The 24,127-nt window shown below is 44.8% G+C and overlaps 1 protein-coding gene across 4 annotated transcripts in view; it reads right to left on the reverse strand.

Annotated features, from left to right (window-relative positions):
- LOC134345754 (electrogenic sodium bicarbonate cotransporter 1-like) overlaps window positions 1-24,127 on the reverse strand; it is a 220,563-nt gene that overhangs the window by 65,140 nt on the left and 131,296 nt on the right. For all 4 annotated transcript variants that reach the window (XM_063046920.1, XM_063046921.1, XM_063046923.1 and 1 more), the window contains exon 15: window positions 2,535-2,617. In XM_063046920.1, coding sequence (XP_062902990.1) covers window positions 2,535-2,617 — 83 coding nt within the window. The remainder of the gene's footprint in view (window positions 1-2,534; window positions 2,618-24,127) is intronic.

The following is a 24,127-nucleotide window of genomic DNA, read 5'->3' on the forward strand; positions in this document are numbered from 1 at the left end:
GTACATTTATAACCTGTACTTCTATAACCATGTACATTTATAACCCTGTACATCTATAAACCAGGTACATTTATAACCTGTACATCTATAACCATGTACATTTATAACCCTGTACATTTATAACCTGTACATCTATAACCTGTACATCTATAAACCAGGTACATTTATAAACCTGTACATCTATAACCTGTACATCTATAAACCAGGTACATTTATAAACCTGTACATCTATAACCTGTACATCTATAAACCAGGTACATTTATAACCTGTACATCTATAACCATGTACATTTATAACCCTGTACATCTATAACCTGTACATCTATAACCATGTACATTTATAACCTGTACATCTATAACCATGTACATTTATAACCTGTACATCTATAAACCAGGTACATTTATAACCCTGTACATCTATAACCGTGTACATTTCTAACCTGTACATCTATAAACCAGGTACATTTATAACCCTGTACATCTATAACCGTGTACATTTATAACTTGTACTTCTATAACCTGTACATTTCTAACCTGTACATCTATAACCTGTACATTACAAGGTATAACCTGTACATTATAACCTGTACTTCTATAACCTGTACATCTATAACCATGTACATTTATAACCTGTACATCTATAACCATGTACATTTATAACCCTGTACATTTATAACCTTGTACATTTATAACCTGTACATTTATAACCTGTACATTTATAACCTGTACATTTATAACCTGTACATTTATAACCATGTAGCCACAATCCATTGTTTTGTTGAGTCATTTTGAAATCCCCTCCAAAAATTGCAGCTGGGACTTTACTGAACGTGAGAGAGCAGAGTAAAGTCCCACAGCTCAGCACAGAACTGGCTGATACAGGCTCCTCCTGGGTGACAAGCCCTCTCCACCTTTCGTCTCCTTATCTCACTTGGGATAGTACCTCCACCTGATCCTGTAGCTGGAGTGACATACAGAATGCCAGCAGGGAGGTCCGTCTGGCTTCCCAGCCCAGTGTCTCGGACTACAGCTGTTCTGAGGCACACTGTGAGAAAGAGGTAGACTTAGGCATTTAAACACTCCTGGCAAGCCGGTCAGAATCAACTACCCAGGACAACTGGTGTCTGAAGTAAAATGTGCAGCTGCCATTCACAAACGCATAACAATCTGCACATATTTCAAAGGCTGGAACCTGTTAAATGGAGTCAATATCAAATATCAGTGAAGGGATGAAAGGGAGAGGTTCTGTCTCAGCTCTGTCTTCCGGCACAATCCCTTAAAAACCACCACTACTCACTCTGCGGTACAGGCTCATCGCTTCCTTCCATCCACTCCATGTTCATGGAGTCAGGAAAGCTAACAGTATTGCCAAGAACATCGACCACCCTAATGCCCATTCTCTTTTCTCTTGTCAATGTACCTTCACGGGCAGGAGCTTGAATGCTTAATGTCTAGCTTCTTTCCCACTGCTATCAGACTTCTGAACTCATGACCTCTTTCACATCCCTTTCCTGCTGGGGCTGCTATGTCTTCAAATCCTTAATTCTTATCTCGTCTGTTATTGTCAATTTAACATTTCCTTTTGCAAGACCTCACTTTGCACTAGCTGGGTTTGGAGGCTGGCCCCTCCCATCAGTGCTCGCTTGGTGGAAGACAAGCTGGATTGCATTCGTCTGCAGACTGGGCTTATTAGAGTTAGAGAGAAGTGTCACACAGAAACATAGAACATAGAATAGTACAGCACATTACAGTCACAAGCCTCCAGTCAGAGAGGCAACCATCTACTACCACTCTCTGGTTTCTCCCAAAAAGCCAATGTCTAATCCAATTTATTACCTCATCCTGAATGCCAAACAACTGAACCTTCTTGACCAGCCTCACATGCAGGACCTTGTCAAACTAGTGAGGGGAAATGTCACAGCTGTTCTCTGTCAGAACGGACTGGAGAACTCAACTAGTGAGCATTATGGGTGGAAATGAGAAATAAGAAAGGTATGACCACAAATGTTGTTCTTGCACCATCGATTACATACATGATACTTGGGATTTGGGCGGTATTATTTTTTTGTGTGGCTGTGGCTCTGTGCTTTGCACCTTGGCCCCAGGATAACACTGTTTGGCTGTATTCATGTATGGCTGAATTACAATTAAACTTGAACTTGAAGTAGTATATTTTGCACCAATCTGTCGCTGTACTTATTGTGGTATTTGTTATTACTATGTATACTCTTTACTCTGTAACCTTCATGCAGGTACGGAAATTCATTTCACCCCAATGAACTAATCTGAATCCGAATCTTCTGCCTGTGCCTGATCAATTGCGCCCCCCCGCCCATTCCCCTCTCTCGCACTTGTAAGAGCAGCCAGAGAATTTAATAGGTTCGATCTCCATTTACATCTGAATTTGTGGATTGCTCTGTGCTGTTTAGTAAGTTAAACTCCCCACAACATACCCCACACAGAGAAGGGACAAAAGGAACCTAGCCCCAGTGTCACGAGCTCCGTCGCTGTGCCCCAGAATGATAAGCACTTACTCTGTGAATGGTGTCATTGTGTATCCTGGGAATGGCTGAAATCAGCGAGTCAGAGCTATTCCAAAGAAGGCTTGAATTCACACCTGCAGAACAGCATGAGAGAAAGGGTCAGTCAACTCAAGAAGAATTGAAGGAATGACCTCTCCCAGATTCGCCCGAGATGCTTTGCATACCTCAAGCATAACAGAAATCATTATTCACTTAATCAACACTAAAGGGACTGTCAGTCAAATATTCATCTTGCAGAGTGCTGATAAGACAGATTCTTAGCTGTTGTCACCACACGAGTCACGGTATTTTGGGTCATTCAAATTAAATTTGTGACTGTTGCGTTTTGCCTGCCTCTGTCCAAGTTCCAGACACACCACTATACAGGGAGATCCTGAGGCAGAAACTAGGTGAGATGTTAAATTGTTCCCTCAGTTGTATGTGAAGTTTTCTCTGGGGTTCTGATCAACAGTCTAGCCATCAACCAACATCATCTTCGGTTGTGAGAATCTGTGGTGTGCAAATTGCCTACCACTTTCCCTTCATTACAATAATGATTAATCAAATTATTTCATTAACTGGAGGGACATATGAATGTCCTCAGTCATAGGGGGTACAACCAACTGTTAACTCTTTTCTTATCAGAGGGGAAAGACATTGTCAGTGGTTACTGGTAGTTGACAGACAAGGTGCAGATCCATGGGAACCAATTCCAAGTTGAGGGCTTCATTTGGACCCACCACAGTGAGCACGTTCCAAATCCTGACTGTGCAATATGTTGTGTTACCTCAATATGCCAGTAAGAAAAACTGTTGCTGCATATTTGGAAGCATCTACTATCGTACAAAGACTTGGGTTATATTGGCAGGATTATCAACAAGGACAACCCTGTTAGAAAACAGAGAGTGCACTGGGGCATTATGCCCATCCCTTGGCATGCCAGCGGTCTAGACCGGAAAGCTTTCAACCTACTCGCTTCTCAATTACAGATTCGGGCTATCCACCAGGTTGTTTTATTTTTATGGACTTTGCTGCACACACAGAGCCCCAACAGTAGAGACCAGTGGAGTTCTGTACACACTCTTCCTAAACCCTGCCAGTCAGGTGTGAAACTTCAAATGAACATCAGGCTCAGGTTTGTTGACATTGACTTCGTCGTGATGTTTTGTGACAGCAGTACAGTGCAGGCAGAACCATTGTTACAATAAACAGTTAGATAAATAATGCAAAAGAGGAATATATAACCATATAACCACATAACCATTACAGCACGGAAACAGGCCATCTCGGCCCTTCTAGTCCGTGCGGAACTCTTACTCTCACCTAGTCCCATCGACCTGCACTCAGCCCATAACCCTCCATTCCTTTCCTGTCCATATAATAGTGAGATAGGGTCGGCAAGTTGAAGACCAGAGTAACTAGAGCTGGAAGCTCTCAGTGAAATCTTACCAAGTCAGGAAGATTCAATCCTCCCAGTATCCGATCCACTCAAAGAGTGCTCATTTGTTGACACTATGAGGGACAACTGACAGTTCCTGATAAATAAATAGGACCAACAGTGGGTGGTGAGGTTTACAATGAGCCTTGATTGTGCAGGCATGGTAAAATTTTCTCCACCTTTTGAGTCCAAGGCAGCTCTACATCAGAGCAATTCAACCAGTCCTTCATCTTTGGATTACTGTCCAACTACAACTGAACCATGCATGCCTATTCAGATGGTCAAGGTGATGGTTCCATATTATATTGATGAGTAGAAACTCTGTTCCAGACATTTTCTTTTTCTTTCTTTCTCTCTCTCTCTCTCTGCACAGAGTCCCGCTTCACCAATAGACACACTGCCCCATAACAGACATCTTTTCGCGGAATACAGTATCTGCACCAAAGGTTGGTACCTTTGGTTATGTGGCAAATTGGTTTATTATTGTCACGTACTGGTGTCATCCCAATTGTTCACACCAATCTCTCACTGCGCACTCCTTCCATTCTCTGCGGAAAGGAGATTCCCCTGAATTCCTCAATAGATTTATTAGTCACTGTCTTACATCTCAGGCTTCCGAAATATTGGTAAATTAAACTGATAAATTGGTAACTTGATTCACCATTGTCTTATGTACAATAAAACAGTGCAAGATTTTGTTTTGCATACCATCCACACAGTTCATTTCAACACATCAATATATTAAAGGAGTACAAGCTGAAAGTAATAACAGAATGCCAAATGAAGTGTAGCAGTTTCAGAGAAAGTGCAGTGCAGGCAGACAATGAGCTACAATCCATGATGGTGTAGACTGTCAGGTCAAAAGTCCACCTTATTGTACAATCGTCTGATAACTGTGGGTTCAAAGCTGTCCTTGAGCCTGGTGGTACATGCTTTCATATCTTCTGTCCAGTGGGAGAGGTTGGGGAGAAGAGAGAGTGTCTGGAGTGGGTGTGATCTTACTGAGGCAGCAGGAAGTGCAGACAGAGTCCATGGAGGAGAGGCTGGTTTCTGTGATGTGCTGAGCTGTGTTATGTTGCCTTTGTTCAGTTTTATAGAGTAGCCCAGAGTCCCATGTTTAACCGGATAAGTTGGGACCAATATAAATTTGTTCATGAGTGGAGGTGAAGGAGAACCAATGACTGAGTCATGGCACAGAGAGCAGCCCTTCTCACGTGGACCTGAGCTTCACTCCCCAACACAGGGACCATTACTGACACACATTCCATAATTACCTTCACTGCAGGCAGCAACCAAGTTAGTTTTGTGCATGTAAAAATGTCAGTGGGTCTAAGACTTAATGACCATTCTACATTTAAAGCAAAAGACAGAAGAGGAGTGACTAGTTGCTTCATTTCAGTTCATCTACAGTTCAGAGATCACCACCACCACAGCTTCAAGCTTTTCCCAACTTGGAAACTAGCCAGAAACACGAAGTGGGTCATTTTTTGTCACACAGTGATCAATCAGATTGCAGGTCTCTCTGTGAACACTAATCAACCGCCTGTCAGTGCACATCATCCTAATCAGATTTTTAGTTTTCACATTTGATATTTAATTAAAAATCTAAAGCTGCCAAAGCTGGAAATAAAAAAAGACACAGGAATGCAAAAAATATTCAATAGTCCACAGATGTGTGTCTCTACATATATGCTACCTGACCTTTATGTTAATTTTAATAGTCAAGAACGTGGGAAACCCCCTCCAGTTTGACCTGCCAGTCAGCTAGAACCTGAATGACTTGTATCCCAACTCTCGGTCCTGTAAACTCTCTGACTCCATGAAAACTGAACAACCTCAGTTCTGAAATTTGAACAGCCACCCGAGAGCAGCTCTCCGGGAAGATCTGAGACACTCACTGCCCCTGCTGCTAGGGGGAGCTTCCTGGCATCACCCTGAGCTCTGAGATTGTTCCACCTCTTTGCCTTGCATTCTCCCTCTCCTTCAGGAAGGAAGACCTTCTTGTAGGTTTACCCTCCATTATTTAGAGGAAGCATTTGGAAAAACGGGTTGAAAAATTACAGATGGAATTTAATCCAGACAAGTGTGAAGTGTAGCACTTTTGGAAGGACAAACCAGCATAGGATTTACCTGGTGAATGGTAGGGCATTGAGGAGTGCAAAGGGATCTGGGAATACAAATCCATAATTCCTTGGAAGTGGTGTTACAGGTAGGGCTGTAGAGGGCTTTTGGCATATTAACCTTTATACCGTAAATTAAGAGTGTTTCATACAGGAGTTGGGTTGTTATATTAGACGGTCAGAGCCGTCTCTATTTCCTGAGGAGACTGAGGTCCTTTAACATCTGCCGGACGATGCTGAGGATGTTCTACGAGTCTGTGGTGGCCAGTGCTTTCATGTTTGCTGTTGTGTGCTGGGGCAGCAGGCTGAGGGTAGCAGACACCAACAGAATCAACAAACTCATTCGTAAGGCCATTGATGTTGTGGGGATGGAACTGGACTCTCTCACGGTGGTATCTGAAAAGAGGATGCTGTCTAAATTGCATGCCATCTTGGACAATCTCTCCCGTCCACTACATAATGTACTGGGTGGGCACAGGAGTACATTCAGCCAGAGACTCATTCCACCGAGATGCAACACAGAGTGTCATAGGAAGTCATTCCTGCCTGTGGCCATCAAACTTTACAACTCTTCCCTTGGAGGGTCAGACACCCTGAGCCAATAGGCTGGTCCTGGACATTTCATAATTTACTGGCATAATTTACATATTACTATTTAACTATTTATGGTTTTATTACTATTTATTATTTATGGTGCAACTGTAACGAAAACCAATTTCCCCCGGGATCAATAAAGTATGACTATGACTATATGACTACTATTAAAGTTGTATAAAAGATTGGTGAGGCCAATTCAGGTCCCTATGTAGAATAGAGAAAATTAACGAGTATGTTATATAAGTACCTCATGGCTTTAAGGTAAGGGGTGGGAAGTTCAAGAGGGATATTAGAGGAAGGTTTTTTACTCAGAGAGTGTTTGGTGCGTGGAATGCACTGCCTGAGTCAGTGGTGGAGGCAGATACACTAGTGAAGTTTAAGAGACTACTAGACAGGTGTCTGGAGGAATTTAAGGTGGGGGCTTATATGGGAGGCAGGGTTTGAGGGTCGGCACAACATTGAGTGTATGGAATGAGCTGCCAGTGGAAGTGATGGTTGTGGGTTCAATTTCAACATTTAAGAGAGATTTGGATAAGTACATGGATGGGAGGGGGATAGAGGGCTACGTTCCAGGTGTGGGTCAATGGGACTACGCAGATAACAGATTGGCATGGACCACTTGGACCAAACAGCCTTTATCTGTGCTGGAGTGCTCTATAATTCTAAACCTCTATTTGTTTTAACCACCTTGATTAGATCAATCTCGCCAAAAGAACATAGACCTGATCAAGCAACACACATAAAAAAATGCTGGTGAACACAGCAGGCCAGGCAGCATCTCTAGGAAGAGGTACAGTCGATGTTTCGGGCCGAGACCCTTCATCAGGACTAACTGAAAGAAGAGATAGTAAGAGATTTGAAAGTGGGAGGGGGAGGGGGAGATCCAAAATGATAGGAGAAGACAGGAGGGGGAGGGATGGAGCTAAGAGCTGGAATGTTGATTGGCAAAAGTGATACGAGGCTGGAGAAGGGAGGGGATCATGGGACGGGAGGCCAAGGGAGAAAGGGGGTGGCAGGGGGGAGCCCAGAGGATGGGCAAGGAGTTATAGTGAGAGGGACAGAGGGAGAAAAAGAGAGAAATAAACAAACAAACAAATAAGGGATGGGGTACAAAAGGGAGGTGGGGCATTAATGGAAGTTAGAGAAGTCAATGTTCATGCCATTAGGTTGGAGGAATTAAAATGTGTGGCCACTGGGAGATCCTGCTTTCTCTGGCGGACAGAGCATAGGTGTTCAGCAAAGCCATCTCCCAGCCTGCGTCGGGTCTCGCCAATATATAGAAGGCCACATCAGGAGCAATGGACGCAGTATATCACCCCAGCCGACTCACAGGTGAAGTGTCGTCTCACCTGGAAGGACTGTCTGGGGCCCTGAATGGTGGTAAGGGAGGAAGTGTAAGGGCATGTATAGCACTTGTTCTGCTTACAAGGATAAGTGCCGGGAGGGAGATCGGTGGGAAGGGATGGGGGGGGGAGCGAATGGACAAGGGAGTCGCGTAGGGAGCGATCCCTGCAGAAAGCGGAAGGGTGGGGGGAGGGAAAGATGTGCTTAGTGGTGGGATCCTGTTGGAGGTGGCCACACATTTTAATTCTACGTCCCATTCCTATTCTGATATGTCTATCCACGGCCTCCTCTACTGTCAAGATGAAGCCACACTCAGGTTGGAGGAACAACATCTTATGTTCCGTCTGGGTAGCCTCCAACCTGATGGCATGAACGTTGACTTCTTTAACTTCCACTAATGCCCCAGCTCCTTCCTTCCTTCCTTCCTTCCTTCCTTCCTTCCTTTCTATCTATCTATCTATCTATCTATCTATCTATCTATCTATCTATCTATCCATCCATTCATTCATTCATTCATTTTCTCTCTCTCTCTCTCTTTTTTTCCTCCCTCTGTCCCTCTCACTATAACTCCTTGCCCATCCTCTGGGCTCCCCCCCCACCTTTCTTTCTCCCTAGGCCTCCCATCTCATGATCCTCTCCCTTCTCCAGCCTCGTATCCCTTTTGCCAATCAACTTGCCAGCTCTTGGCTCCATCCCTCCCCCTCCTGTCTTCTCCTATCATTTTGGATCTCCCCCTCCCACTTTCAAATCTCTTTCTATCTCTTCTTTCAGTTAGTCCTGACAAAGGGCCTCGGCCCAAAATGTCGACTGTACCTCTTCCTATAGATGCTGCCTGGCCTGCTGCGTTCACCAGCATTTTTAATGCGCATTGCTTGAATTTCCAGCATCTGCAGATTTCCTCGTGTTTTCGTATAGGCCTGATCAATGTAACTTATACTCAACCTTTGCAGGGAATAATCATTTTGTTGAACCCGACATGTATCAATCTGAACAGACACTTGTGTATGGACAGTGTGTTTAGCAAGAGGTGATTTCTCAGCACTCAGAAGCAATTAGCAATGATCAGTCCTGATCAGCCCCTTCCCTCTACAGTCCTGACGAAGGGTTCCGGCCCGAAATGTCGACCGATCTTTTCCACGTATCCTGCCCGACCTGCTGAGTTCCTCCAGCGTGTTGTGAGTGTTGCTTTGACCCCAGCATCTGCAGATTATTTTGTGTTTAAATTCCTTCTCACCTTCTTAAATAGGGCAGTCCCTATTCTGAAAGCATTTTCCCTAGTACAGGAAGCAGCTCCTCAGCATCCATCACATCAATCCCCCTCAGAATCTTTTAAATTGCAATGTATTAATCCAATCGGGTTACTCTATCATCACCTGCTCAATCTTTCATCTCAAAAGTCAGCCTAGTGAAGCTACTCTAAACCCCATTGCAAGTAGATTTGTTCTCATTTAAGGTGAGCACAACTATACATGGCAGCTCAGATGTGTTCTCCCCACCGCCCTATACCGCCGAGGCAAGACTTCTCTATTTCTATATTCCACCACCAAGCGCCAAGAGGCACGATGGAGTGGAAGTGAGCAGACAGCAGCACTAGCATGGACCAGATAGGCTAAATAGCCTCCTTCTGTGCTGTAAACTCTTTATAATTCAGGGATCAGCAAAGTAACAGGAACCTTGTGTGAACACTGTCAAGGTCTTTGGTGAGGTGGAAGGGGTGGGCATAGTGGTGTGATTGGGACACATGGCGCACAAAGGTAGCCAATGAACTCATCGTCATGAGAAAGGCTTGTCCTATTAGTTATCGTCAGCAAGATTACAAGTGGACTTTGCTCACCCAAATTGTCGGGCAGCCTTCAGACTGAATGAGCCTCAACATTGGCAAACAATGTTCTGGGGACTTGTCAACTTTAATGAGGTTAAATTGCATTCATAATTCTTCTTAACAGTGAACATGGAGAATTATTAATAGGGACTTCAGATCATTCCCACCTAGACATAATCTGCAACAACCTGCATTTATAAAACAAGACTAATGCAATGAAATTGTCGCTAGTAGTTTCACAAGGTTATTAAAGTAATAGAGTTACTAGATGTTCTGCATGGAAACATGCCTTACAATCCAACTTGCACATCAACCCCTCCTGGATTCTTTTGCTAAGCGCCTACATGAAGGGTAATTTACTATTCAGATTATTGCCACCCTGATGTAACTGTAGGTGGGAATGATCTGAAGTCGATTTTAATAATTCTCCTTGTTCAGTGTTAAGAAGAATTATGAACACATTTAACCTCTCTAAAGTTGGCAAGTCGCCAGAACCTTGGCAAGCAACACTGAGGCTCATTCATCTTCGGGATGTGCTGAAGGCCTCCAGCGGACACCCATGTGGGGGCAGGGAGAGCATGCAAACTCCACACAGACAGGACCCAATCGGGACAAGATCAAAGGTGCAAAAGAAATCTGCTGGCCATTTAGACATATCCAATAACAAGGCAATGATGTCAAGAAATGGTTAGGGCTGTTAAACCCTGGCTTGCCTAACCAGCAAAGTGACCAAGTGTCCCAGACTTGGAAGGTTAACAGTTTCTTTATCCACTGATGCTGCCCGGACTGTTTCTGTTTCAGGTTTCTAACATCTGCAGTGTTTTTGATTTTGATACACAGAGTTGCTACGTTCCGAGCAGTCTTACTGAGCACCAGAAAAAAATGCTCCCGGCATGTTCTCCCAGATTGCTTGGTTCACTCTGATGTCCAGAGGCTCACTGTCAGCAAATCATAAATAGTTTGTCAAACAAAGCATGTGACCCTTGTTTCAAGAATCAATCCACCTCATCACAGCTATAACTTGGAAAACAACATTCTTCACAAGAGACCTTAACAAAGAGTAAAACATCTCTTCATCTGTAGCTAATTTTTTTTTTACAGTGGTTCCCTAGGCAGACAGTGGAACTACATTGAGAGGTCTGGCCTGAGAAATTAGCAGGTCAGACACTACAATGCTCTACTCTACTGAGACAAGACCACCTCCAATTTTTATTTAAGTCTTCCAGAACACATCGGATTTCTGGAGAAGAGAGTCTGTCATCGCTTCTCTTTACACTGTACACAGAGCATACGTTTGTGGTTTTCTACTGCTGTAGCCCATCCACTTTAAGGTTCGACGTGTGCATTCAGACGTCTGTTGTAACACATGGTTATCTGAGTTACCGTCACCTTCCTGTCAGCTTGAACAAGTCTGGCCATTCTCCCCTGACCTCTCTCATTAACAAAGCATTTTTGCCCAGAGACCTACAGCTCACTTTTTTTGATTTTTGCACCATTCTCTGTAAACTGTTGTGGGTGAAACTCCCAGGGCATCAGCAGTTTCTGAGATACTCAACCACTCCGTCTGGCACCAACAACCATTGCACAGTTAAAGGCACTTAGATCGCATTTCTTCCCCATTCTGATGTTTGGTCTGAACCTTTTGACCATGTCTGCAAGCGCTGAGTTGCTGCCATATGATTGGTTGATTAGATATTTGTATTAACGAGCAGGTGTACCTAATAAAGTATGTCTTAGTTCATGGTATGAGCGTATTTGGGGTTCACTCCCTAATCATTCACTCTGGCCAAGGAAAATTTCTCTTTGACTACTTTTCCAATTCTCCTAAAAGCTACTTTCACGACTCAGCCTCCACTAACTCCCAGATCCTGACCTCTTCTGAAAACCTCCTCCTGCCTTCTTTGGTCCTTAAGCCATCAGGCCACGGGGGTGTAGCAGGTAGCACCATGTTTCACTGCTGTTTAATCCTGGTCTAAGGTCTGACTGTGCAGAGTTTGAGCGTTCTCCCTGTAACTGCTTGTGTTTCCCATATCACAATGGCCACCCGGAAGGTTAACTGGCCACTGTAAGTTATCCCTATCAAAGCGAAGTGGAAAAATAGTCAATGGGGACTTGATAGTCATGAGAAGAAGTATAAGTTGCAGCTCAAAGGGAGGGTTGGACAGGCATTGAAAGGGAAAGGGAATGCTGGGAGCTGGCACGAAGTGATGGACCAAGTGGCCTCCACCTCTGCTGCCTGCTGATTAGAACGTTTCTATCTCAACTAAACTCCTTCTCATTCTGATCTCCCTTTAACCTGGTCTGCCCCTGAGAGAGCAACCCTGACTTCTCCAGCCTCCCAGCATCTGCTCCAATGAATCTCCTTGACAATGGGATCTGTTTGGTATGCACAGCCTGATAGTCCGGTATTGGACTCACTTATTCGCCCGCAATGTGAGCGAGGGGTCCAGAGTGCAAGTGGGGTGTGTGGCCTAAGCTGAACGGTAGGCTCCAGAGTGTGGGCTGAGTGAGTGAGCATCTATATCTCCCACTCCCTTTAGCTCATCGGGTTCACTAGAAAATTCATAGCGTGTAATAAGTGAAGTAAAGATGCGTATGAGTATTAATATCCAATAGTCCATGGCAGGGTAGTGATTAGTGGGACACTATTACAGCTAGGAGCATTGGAGTTTGAACTTCAATCCTGGTGTCCTCTCTGAGGAGTCCGTACACCCTCCCCATGGAATGCGTGGGTTTTCTCTGGGTCCTCCTGTTTCCTCCCACAGTCCGAAGATGTATTGATTAGGTTCATTGGTCATTGTGAACCGCCCTGTGATCAGGGTCGTCGGGAGTTGCTAGGTGGTGCAGCCTGAAGGGCCTATTCTGCACTGTATCTCTACATAGGCCCAGAAACTCAGCCAGTCCTGAAGGTGCTGGATTATTGGAGTTTTACTGTATATGCCCCTAAAAGAGTTGGCCCAGAAATGGATACAAGACTCCAGCAAGGGTTTCACAAAGATTCATGTGCTTCCATAATCCATAATCATTGACCTTCATGCTGTTTCCAAATTTGAAATGAAAACATGTGGCAAAAATAAAAAAATTAATGCAATTCTTTCAGGCTTTAACTGCGTAGAATCTGTGCTTTAACTGAGCTAACCGAATTTTGAGAGTGAACACTGCCAGCAATTCACAACATACAAGATAACACAGGTAACACAATGCAAACCACAGCACACACACCTGTCAAGTTTATCTCCACACAATCAATGCCCAGATCGAGCAAGATCCAGCCTGGCTGGAACCTAGTGCGAGGAATACACTTTCTGGAAAGACTTTTTGTTGTTAGTGGCATAGCTCTGGGAAGTATACATGAACAAACACCTTGATGTCTGCGTACACTGAATTGGCTGAGCACAGTGGCAATTGGTTGATAAGAGCACTTGGGTGCATTAATCAAAGCTCAGACCGGTGGTTCTCAACTCTTTTCTGCACATGGCCCACTTGAGACTTTCATTTAACTCTGTCCTCACCGTGTGCAGCCTCCATTAGTTGCTAAAGTTTGTTTTGGTTAAGTGTACTAATTATTCTAATATGTGAGCACGTGGCCAAGTGGTTAAGGCATTGGACTAGCGACCTGAAGGTCGTGAGCTCAAGCCCCAGCCGTGAGAACGTGTTGTGTCCTTGAGCAAGGCACTTAACCACACAGTGCTCTGCGACGACACTGGTGCCAAGCTGTATCGGTCCTAATGCCCTTCCCTTTGACAACATTGGTGTCGTGGAGAGAGGAGACTTGCAGCATGGGCAACTGCTGGTCTTCCACACAACCTTGCCCAGGCCTCCAGGCCTGCGCCCTGGAGAGTGAAGACTTTCCAGGTGCAGATCCATGGTCTCGCAAGACTAACAGATGGCTTTTATTCTAATATACAGTCAATATTTGGAAGTCATGTCACGCTTGACTCAGTGGAAGGAAAACAGAACAAGCCTCTTGCTGCCTCTCTCTCTCTCTCTATATATATATAGATATCCAACCCATAGGATGATGATGGTTCTTTTCAGTCAGTTAGTGGGGTGGTACCCCACTCCTCGGAAAGCAACAGCATGTGCGTGAGTGGATTTTAGGTGAGTAGGGGTTGCACAGGTGCAGACCCGCCCTCTCGACATCCCTTCCCGGATCCAGCGGCATGGTGGGGTCCAAGACGGCTGGGGGAAGTTCTGTTGCAGTGAATGGCCAGACCAGGCTTCGATGCAAGGGATGCCCTTTCCGCGCTTCACGGCACGTGTTTGCTAGATGGCTGTTGACCCTACGGGAGGGTTCATCCGCCCTTTGACAGGTCTTGTTTTTCATCCTGCAGGGTGTCTAGCCACCCTCCTCACCAGGCAAGCCTGGTGAGGGAGCTGGTTTAGTCACTGACCACCTGACCATGTGACAGGTAGTCCTGGGTTACTTGGTACCAGTAGCACTCAGACGAGTGGCTCTTGCTGTGTACTCGCTGACTGGCCTCACTACAGATAGCCCCACCCAACCTGCAGTTTGCGATTTGGTGGTGGATGAGGAGTGGGATGTGTTCCCCCCCCCCCGCGCGCACACACACACACTAATTGTTTTACTTCCTCATTTGCATCATTTGGCATATTTTTCCCATTCATTTTATTCAGTTCCAGATTAATGATATATTTTCATTTTTTTTTATTGATATATTTCATTAAAACAGTAAGCTTATCATGGCCCGTTCAGGAACTCATGTGGCCCAGTTTCTTGTGTTTTTTTTTACTTGTGGCCCCTATGAAATGCAGCATGGCCTCCATTGAGTACCACTGGCTTAGAACATGAAAGCAAAGATATGCCAGGAGATTCCCCAGCCTGGGGCATCTGGAACCAGAGATCAGAGTCTCCAAGATAAATGATCTTCCATTCAGGGCTGGAATATAAATCACTGGGAAAATCCCACCTGCTGAAAATCTTTCATAATAGTCATAGTCATACTTTATTGATCCCGGGGGAAAATGGGGGAAAGACCATAAGATATAGGAGCAGCAGCAAGCCATTTGACCCATCGAGTCTGCTCCGCCATTCAATCATGAGCTGATCCAGTTCTTCCAGTCATCCCCAACGCCCTGGAGTGATCCACGGAACAATGTGGAATGTGCTCCTGGGAACAACAATGCGGGTTGATTCCAAAACCAGTTTCTAAAAGGGATTTGGACTGTGCCTGAAGATGATCAAAGTGCAGGGGTACAGACAAGTTAAAGACTGAGCACAAGTCACATGAGTAGCTGTCTTCAAAAATATCTAATCTGATATTTAAATTGAATAGGGCCAGAAAGATAATGTTGAAGGGGATGGAGATATGAGGAGAGGTGGGAATCAAAGCAGAAGAAAGAGAGACAGAGAAATAAAGAGGGGGCAGTGGGGTGGGGGCAAGGTGGGGGCAGTGGGGGTCAGAGGGAGACAGTTCCAGAGATCAGGCTAATATGCTTTCCTTCATGTCATCTCACACTATGATGGACTGATGGAGGAATTTTGTTTTAGTTCTATTGACTTTTATGTCATTACTTCAATTTATCTGTAGCCACAATTTTGAGATAAGGTCCTGTTCCAATGTTCTGCATGTGGGAGTGGCAGGAAATAAATAACTCCTTCCAAAACCCACACGATCTATGAAAGCAAATAGAGATGAACAGGGACGGGGGATCATCCAGCCCACGTGTCTGCTGTCCATACGAGATTATCCGTTCCTGTAAATTTCCTGCCTGACCCCTTATTCGTCAATCCTTCTAATGTTCAGGAATTAATTGATCTGTTTTCAATCAGCTCAATGACTGAGCTGCCACAGTCTTCTGGGGCAGAGAATTTCAAAGACTCAACCCCCTCAGGAGAGCTCAGAAGTGGAATTTGTTGGGTCTGGGGGCACTTGGACTGTGCTCTGTAACTTCTCTACCCTGCATGCCTCTGAGGGCTTGGAATGGACTGTGAATGAGGGAGAGGGAGGCACAACATGGAATATTAGTTTTTCCAGGATCCAGTCTGGTGTATGGAGAGCAATCAGCAGTAGAGATGCCATTTATTCTGAAAGGCAAGGTCATGGCTCAGTGGATAAACCCCCTAATCTCATAGGTCTCCTTCCTGAACAGTAGCCCATAACAGAATCTGCAATTTGACAGTCTTGGAAGTACTCTGGGAGGTCCCTCGGTTCCACAAGATGTCAGGTACGCTTTCCAACAACTTTCTCCCACTACACACACAGTTGACCCACAGACTTCCCCCACCACCATTTGGTTCTGGTTCTATCTGTCATTCTCCTCTCCCCTAATGGTCCCCATGACTACATCCTTTACTTCAGTCCAGCACTGGAAGCCCTTTGTGTTTCTGCTCATCTCCCTCCAACCGCTGTCTCTGCTTTTTGCATTCCCTTCTCCACACCCCACCCCACCTGTCTCACAGCTCTGGCCTCTCTCGCTCTCTGTGTGTTTTATTTATAACTACAACACGGTAACAGTTCCTCCCAGCCCATGAGCCCCCGCTTCCATTTACACCCATGTGACGACTAACCCACACGTCTTTGGAATGTGGGAGGAAACAGGAGTACCTGGAGGAAACTCACATGGTCCAGGGGAGAATGTACACAGACCTTACAGACAGTGGCAGAACTGAACCTGGGTCATTGGTGCAGTGACAGTATTATGCTACCATACTGCCCCTAACCCTAACCTCTCCTCCTATGGTTGGAAAGAGCAATGATTTCCTCTGGCAGAGAGAGTGTGGAGTCCTGAGAAAAAGGAGCAGGGTAACATTAGCATCATGTCCAGAAGCAGTTCCCACTATCCTCAAGCGCACTAGGATATCCCCCCACCAGCCCCCCGCGGGCTGCTGACACCACGGGGCAGACCCAAGATCAGTGGGTCTTACTGCAGTAAAGATAGGCAAGTAAACAGAGAGTATCCAAGCTGAGGGCCGAATGGCCTCTGTGACCCTGGCAATGGACAGCCCAAACCGAGCAGTCTGGCACCCTGCTGGGGAACAGTAAGTGTTGAGACACTGTGTGATCAGACAGACTGGGAAAGAGCTGGAGGAAACGATGGATCAGTGGGGTGAGTGATCACGCCCTAGAAAGTCAAGGTTTTGCCAGTGCCTGGAGACAGAATGAATCACCTTCCCACTAAAAGTGATTTGTTTCCGTGCATTCTCGAGCCGTGTATTGCTGATTGATATCAGTCTGAAACTGGCAGGTTTTCACACACACTCTCAGAACTGGGCAGTCAGTGACCCACCTCACCCTCTACAACCCAGATCCCATTACTTTAGTCCAAGATTTATGACTTATTCACAAGTTAGGGCAGGGAAGGTTGGAAACTCCGAACTTTTCTCAGCACAGAGTTCCTGTTCGTTAGAGGCTTAACCCAGCTGTATGACATGATATTTCTCGGGATACTGGGATCAGTGGGAGAGTGGGGCAGTGGGTGCAAGGACTGGGCAACTCAGAAACCTGGATGGCAGGTGGTCAGACAGGATAGGCTGATGGGAATCAAGAAAAGCAGCAGATAGGAGAAAATGGGAATGCCCTGACACAGCAGACTGTGGTATCCGGAAATGACTGGCCAACAGGAACCTTCAAAAGGAAAACGCGTTAAATGCTGGGAGAAAAATGTGCAGGGCTGCAGAGAAAGACTGACTGAGCCCATCAAAGAGTTAGTATAGGCATGCTGGGTTGAATGGCCTTCCCTAATGATGTGATGGTCCATAAACTTATGTCCCTAGTCCAGTCTAATCCATTTCCCCTCAGGTATTAATACAGGATGCACTGCTAAATCTCACTGACTCCTTAGACAGCAGATTCCAAACCCAACTCCTCTACCAGCCAGAAGGACAAGGGCAGCAAAAGCACAGGGAATTCCAGCAACTGGAGTTTGCCCACTCTGCCACACACCATCCTGGCATGGAAATATATCACTATTCCTTCACTGCCCCCGGGGGACAATACTGGAACTCGCTCCGTGGCAGCATTAGCTGGCATCTGCTCTGCCTGAGTCCACAGGAAACCACAGAGTTGGGGACACATCTCAGCACATCATGGAATGCAGCCTCCTCTCCATGGATTCTGTCTGTACTTCTCTCACTGCCTCAGTAAAGTGGCCAGCCAAGTCAAAGATACCACCTACCCCAAACATTCCCTTGTCTGCCCCACCTCCCACCCATCAAATAGAAGATCCAAAAAGATTGAAAGCATGTACCACCAGGATTAAGGACAGCCTCAATTCTGCTTTTATAAGACTATCAAATGGTCACCAAGTACAATAAAATGAATGTCAAACCTCACCATCTTCCTCATGTAACACCCTGGGAAAGGTTTCACAGCTAGCATAATGGTCTTTCTGTACAAGCAATGTTTGGGTTATGATTAGAGATAACAGGGGCTTTGGAATGTGAGCCATCCAATGAAGGGAGGGTGATTTTCGCGTTGTGTGTGTGAGCTGGGTCTCGGTTTCGGCGGGAGATGAAGGGAGGAGATGCCGGAGAGAAGAGGTCGTAGGACTTGACCCAGAACAGGGCCATGATCCGACAAAGACCGGGGAGATCGAAGGAGGATCGGCAAAGGGGAAACCATGAGCTCCAACTTGTGCACCTTAGACTGTTTCATTAAAACAGGCCATTTTCTTTTTTTTTTATGCTTTTTCTTTACTAAGCCCTTTAGTCAAGTTAAGAATTATAAAACTAAATCGTGTATTTGTATGTGGTGTACCGTCTGTTATTTTCTGGTACTGATTTGTAACGGGGAAACAAATCACGCAGCATGCACACAAACAGGGGTTTTGGAGTGGACTTACACCTCAATCTCACACTTTTGGCAGGTCCAGAGATGGTCTTCCCTAGACTTATGCAGACGACAGAACCAGAGTGTGTCACTCATTACGGCTTGCATCTGATTGCCTATCTGCACATCACTTTCTCTGTAACTGAACTACTCTAGTCTACAACACACACAAAAAATGCTGGTGAACGCAGCAAGCCAGGCAGCATCTCTTGGAAGAGGTACAGTCAACGTTTCGGGCCGAGACCCTTCGTCAGGACTAACTGAAAGCTTAGCTCTTCTTTCATTAAAGAATGCCAACTTTTATATGTGTTGCTTGAAATTCCAGCATCTGCAGATTTCCTCATGTTTACTCTAGTCTGCATTCTGTTATCGTTTTCCCTTGCACTACCTCAATGCACAGATGAGATAAAATAATCTGTATGAATGGCATGCAAAACAAAGCTTTCCCCACTGAACCTGGGAGAGTCCAAGACTGGAGAATCCAATCTCAGAACAGAGGGGCGTCCTTTTAGAAAGGAGGTGAGGAGGAATTTCTTTAGCCAGACAGCAGTGAACCTGTGGAATTCTTTGCCACAGGCAGCTGTGGAGGACAAGTCTTTATGTATACTTAAGACAGAGGTTGATAGATTCTTGATTGGTCAGGCCATGAGGGGATACAGGGAGAAGGCAGGAGACTGGGGCTGAGAGGATAATTGGATCAGGTGTGATAATATGGCACAGCAGACTCGATGGGCCAAATGGCATAATTCTGCTCCTATATCTCACGGTCTTATTTCGGTACATGTGGCAACAATAAACCAGATTACCAATTTGCGGGTAGACCCATACCTAAAGGACAGCAGCAGTTCAAGAAGGCAGCTTACCATCACCTTTCTCAAGGGCAACGATGGATGGGCATTAAATGCTGGCTCTGCCTGCAAAGCCCATGCCCCTTGAATAAGTGAAAATACAACAGTCCCACCATCTCAGGTGAATCTTCACTGCATGCTCTCTATAGCAGGGAGGTGAGGAGACCAAAACTGTACACGCTATTCCAGGTGGAGTCTCACTGCACATCTCTGGCACTCACTTCACTTCAAGCAAATCACTCTTTGACATTCTACATCAATGTTGTAATGCAGGAGGACTGAAGTTTGATTTGTGTATAGCAAGCTCCCACAGACAATGAGGGTCTGTTTCTTCAAAGCACTGACAAACATTTCTCACTGCCTTAGTAAAGCACCCAGCATACTGTTACCGTCAGGAATGAGGCACAGAAGCCTAAAGCATACACTCAGCAATTCAGGAATAGCTTCTTCCTCTCTGCCATCCGATTTCTAAATGGACATTACCTCATTACTTTTTTATTTCTGCTTTTTGCACTACTGATTTTAATTTAACTATTCAATAGTTACATATACACTTAATGGACCTCAGTTTTTTCCTCTATATTTATTTATTATGTATGTCACTGTACTGTTGCCCTAGGTTAACAAATATCACGACATATGCTGGTGATATTGAACCTGATTCTGATAATTAAAGATCCACCCACCTTGGATGTTTGCTACTCTCCCCTCTTCCAAGGGGCAGAAGATGCATAAACAAACAGCACATACTGCCAGCCTCAAGCACAGCTTCTACTTTGTATCAGAGAATGATTTAATAGTCTTAAAAAGCAATCACATGAACTCATGACCTCACAATCTACCTCATTATGGCCTTACACCTTATTGTTTACCTGCACTGCACATTCTCTGTAGCTGGTGCACTTTATTCCCCATTGTTATTGTTTTAGCTTGTCCTACCTCAATGCACTGTGTAATGATTTGATCTTTATGAACAGCTTGCAAGTCAAACTTTTCACTATCATGGTATATGTGACAATAAATAAACTAGTTCTAATTGCAATTCCACAGGGGAAGAACGCTGCTCTTCCTTGAAGCAGGTACCCCAGGATATCATACATCTCCCTGAGAATAGACTCGGGCTTCAATGGTGCAATGGCTTTTCAATATTTGTGTCTGTAAAACCTCTCCTGAACCTTTATGCTCTTCGTTTTTGAGCCAGAATGACAACTGAGTGTTAATTATGTTTGCCTGGTCTCTCTCAGAACAAGAGTTTAGAACAACTAGACTTGGTATTGTGCAACTGGACAGGATGAATTGATAACTTTATTGTGAAGGCATCTCTAGGTAACAGACAGAAACAAAACGACAGAATTTTGCATTCTGTCTGGGAAAGAATCCATTCAAGACAGGTATTTAGAATTAAGTAAAGACAACAATGAGGACAAGAGATGAAGTTAACTGGCAAACTAAGTTCAGGAATCATTCAAATGAGATGTAGATAATATAGACATTCAGCCCAAATACCACACCAACAAACAACTACCCCAAGATTCTACCCCATACCCACACACTGGGGGCAACTTACAGGAGCTAACTAACCCACCAAGCCAGACATCTTTGGGATGTGGGAGGAAATCAGAGTATGTGGGGGAAACTCACACGGTCACAGGGAGAACATGCAAACTGCACACAGATTAAAACTGAACCTGCACCTCACAGTGCAGCGCTTAGGAGGATATTTCAGAATACACAAATAAATACACTCCTATGAGAAAGAAAATTTTCAAAAGCAGGATTCACCTGCAACCCTGAGATCCATTTTCTTATGGACATACTCAACAAATCTATAGAATAATAACTATAACAGAATCACCCAAGCAGGGTTTTCAACCAGACAGCAGAAGACAACAAACTGCACACGTACAAAAAGAAGAAACAATAATAATAGATAAACACTAAATATGGAGAACATGAGATGAAGAGTCCTTGAAAGCGAGTCCGTAGTTTCAATGACGGGGCAAGTGAAGTTGAGTGAAGTTATCCCCTTTGGTTTAAAATCTGATGGTTGAGGGGGGTAATAACTGTTCCGGAACTTGGCGATATGAGTCCTGAGGCTATTGTACCTTCTTCCTGATGACAGCAGTGAGAAGAGGGCATGGCCTGTGTGGTGGGGGTCCGTGATGATCGACGCTGCTTTCCTGCAACAGCGGCTCAGGTAGATGTACTCAATGGTTGGGAGGGCTTTACCTGTGATGGACTGGGCCGTATCTACTGGCTATTGTAGGATTTGTAGATACAAAAGCCCCAAAGCACATCCCATCAGACTCGAGGACAGCCACTATTTTGCTGTTATAAGACTATTGAATGGCTCCTTACTATGATAATTTAGACTCCTGACCTCACAATCTAGCTTCTTATAGCCTTGCACATTACTATCTGCCTGCAGTGCACTTTCTATGTAACTGTAACACTTTATTCTGCATTCTGTTATTGCTTTCCCCTTGTATCTCCTCAATGCACTGATATGATGAAATGATCTGTGCAGATGGCATGCAAAACTAAATTTTTCATATTCCTCGGTACATATGACAATAATAAACCAATTTGTTAAAAATTTTAAATGTAATCTTAAGCTAAAAGAAAAACGCATGTAACTGCAGGTGGTAGGTCAGAAGATTAGGCAGGATATTACAAAAAAAAACAGCAACAGATGATTCAAACCTTTACTATGAAAGGGGAAAAAAAGTAAAAGGTAAAATTAACCAGTGATATAAAAGCAGATGCTAAGAGTTTCTACAGATATGTTATAAATATGGAATGCACTGCCAGTAACAGTGGTAGAGGCGGATACAATAGGGTCTTTTAAGAGACTCTTAGATAGGTACATGGAGTTTAGAAAAATAGAGGGCTATGCAATAGGGAAATTCTAGGCAGTTTCTAGAGTAGGTTACATGGTCAGCACAACATTGTGGGCCGAACGGCCTGTAATGTGCTGTAGATTTCTATGTTCTATATCCAAATAATGTGTTAGTAAGTGAGCATTGGTCCTATAGAGAGTGTAGCTATTGGAATTGAATATAAAAGTAGGAGATCATGCTTCAATTATATAGATCATTGGTGAGACTACATCTGCAGTACCACATTCATTGTTGGTCTCCTTATTTAAGAAAGGATGGTAATGATTTGGAAACAGTTCAGAGAAGGTTTACAGAACTAATATCTAAAATAGATGGGTTGTGTTATGAGGAAAGGTTGGACAAGATAGACTAGGTTTGATTGAAATGTGTTATAGCTTGACGAATCTTGTCAGGATGGACAGAGAGGATGTTTCCTCTTTTGGGAGAATCTAGGATGCGGGGTTACATTAAAATCAAGTGTCAAGCGTTTAAAATAGAGGTGAGGCAAAGCTCTTCCTCTCAGAGGGCTCCAGGTCTTTGGAAGTCTCTTCCACAAAGGGCTGCAGAAGCGGAGTATTTGAAAACTTTTTAGGTGGAGTCGTTTCATGTAGCACCATGGTCCTGGAGGAACGTTGTTTCATTTTTACTGTGTACTGTACCAGCAGTTTATGGTCAAAATGGCAATAAAAAGCGACTTGACTTGACTTGAAGTTAGAAACAGATGAACGCCCCACACCCCATCCTGGCTCCCTCTTCAAGAAACAACTTCATGTTGCAATACACCACACTGTTCTGAAACATAAACATGGCTTTCCTCCCAAAATTCCGCCATCCTGTTTGGCACGAAGGACTTTAAAGTTCAATCAAGAGCACAGGAGATAGGAGCAAGAACAGGTTATTCAACCCGTTCTGACGTTCACTGAAACCAAGAGCAATCCAACCTCTGTCATTCTCCTGTTCCCAGAATACTTCTGATCTCAGTAAATATACTTAAATATATTTAATTTAAATCCTGAACGCTAAAAAGAGAGCGTTCAGAGATGGAAATAGGGAGGAGCTGAGGGCAATACAGAGGGACCTGAAAGCCAGGATCAGGGAGGCTAAAGACAGGTACAGGAGGAAGATTGAGTGGAAACTCCAGCAGAACAACATGAAAGAGTTGGATGAGGACCATCACTGGGTTCCGGCAAACTAGCAACAGAGGAGCTGAAGGCAGTGTGGACAGGGCCAATGAACTTAACCTGTTCTTTAACAGATTTGACATTGTGGCCCCTGCCCATCCCCCACATGAGTCATCTGTTGTCGGCCCCCAACCAACACATATTCCACTCTCCCCTCCTACCCCTCCTCACAGTCCCCCACCCTGCTCTCATGACTATACCACTTCCCCACACGAAACCACCACGGTGGGCTTCACAGCTGAACAGGTGAGAAGACAGCTGAAATGTCTCAACCCAAGCAAGGCTGCAGGACTGGATGGTGTCAGTACCAGGGTGCTCAAAGCCTGTGCCCCTCAGCTATGTGGAGTACTTCGCCATGTATTCAACCCTGCCTGAGGCCTTGGAGGGTTCCTGTGCCGTGGAAGACATCCTGCCTCGTCCCTGTGCCGAAGATGCCGTGCCCCAGCGGCCTCAATGACTACAGACCGGTGGCATTGACCTCCCACATCATGAAGACCCTGGAGAGACTTGTTCTGGAGCTGCTCCGGCCTATGGTCAGGCCACACTTAGGTCCCCTCCAGTTCACCTACCAGCCCCGACTAAGA

This window comes from Mobula hypostoma, chromosome 4 (assembly GCF_963921235.1).
Source record: "Mobula hypostoma chromosome 4, sMobHyp1.1, whole genome shotgun sequence".
NCBI lineage: Eukaryota > Metazoa > Chordata > Chondrichthyes > Myliobatiformes > Myliobatidae > Mobula > Mobula hypostoma.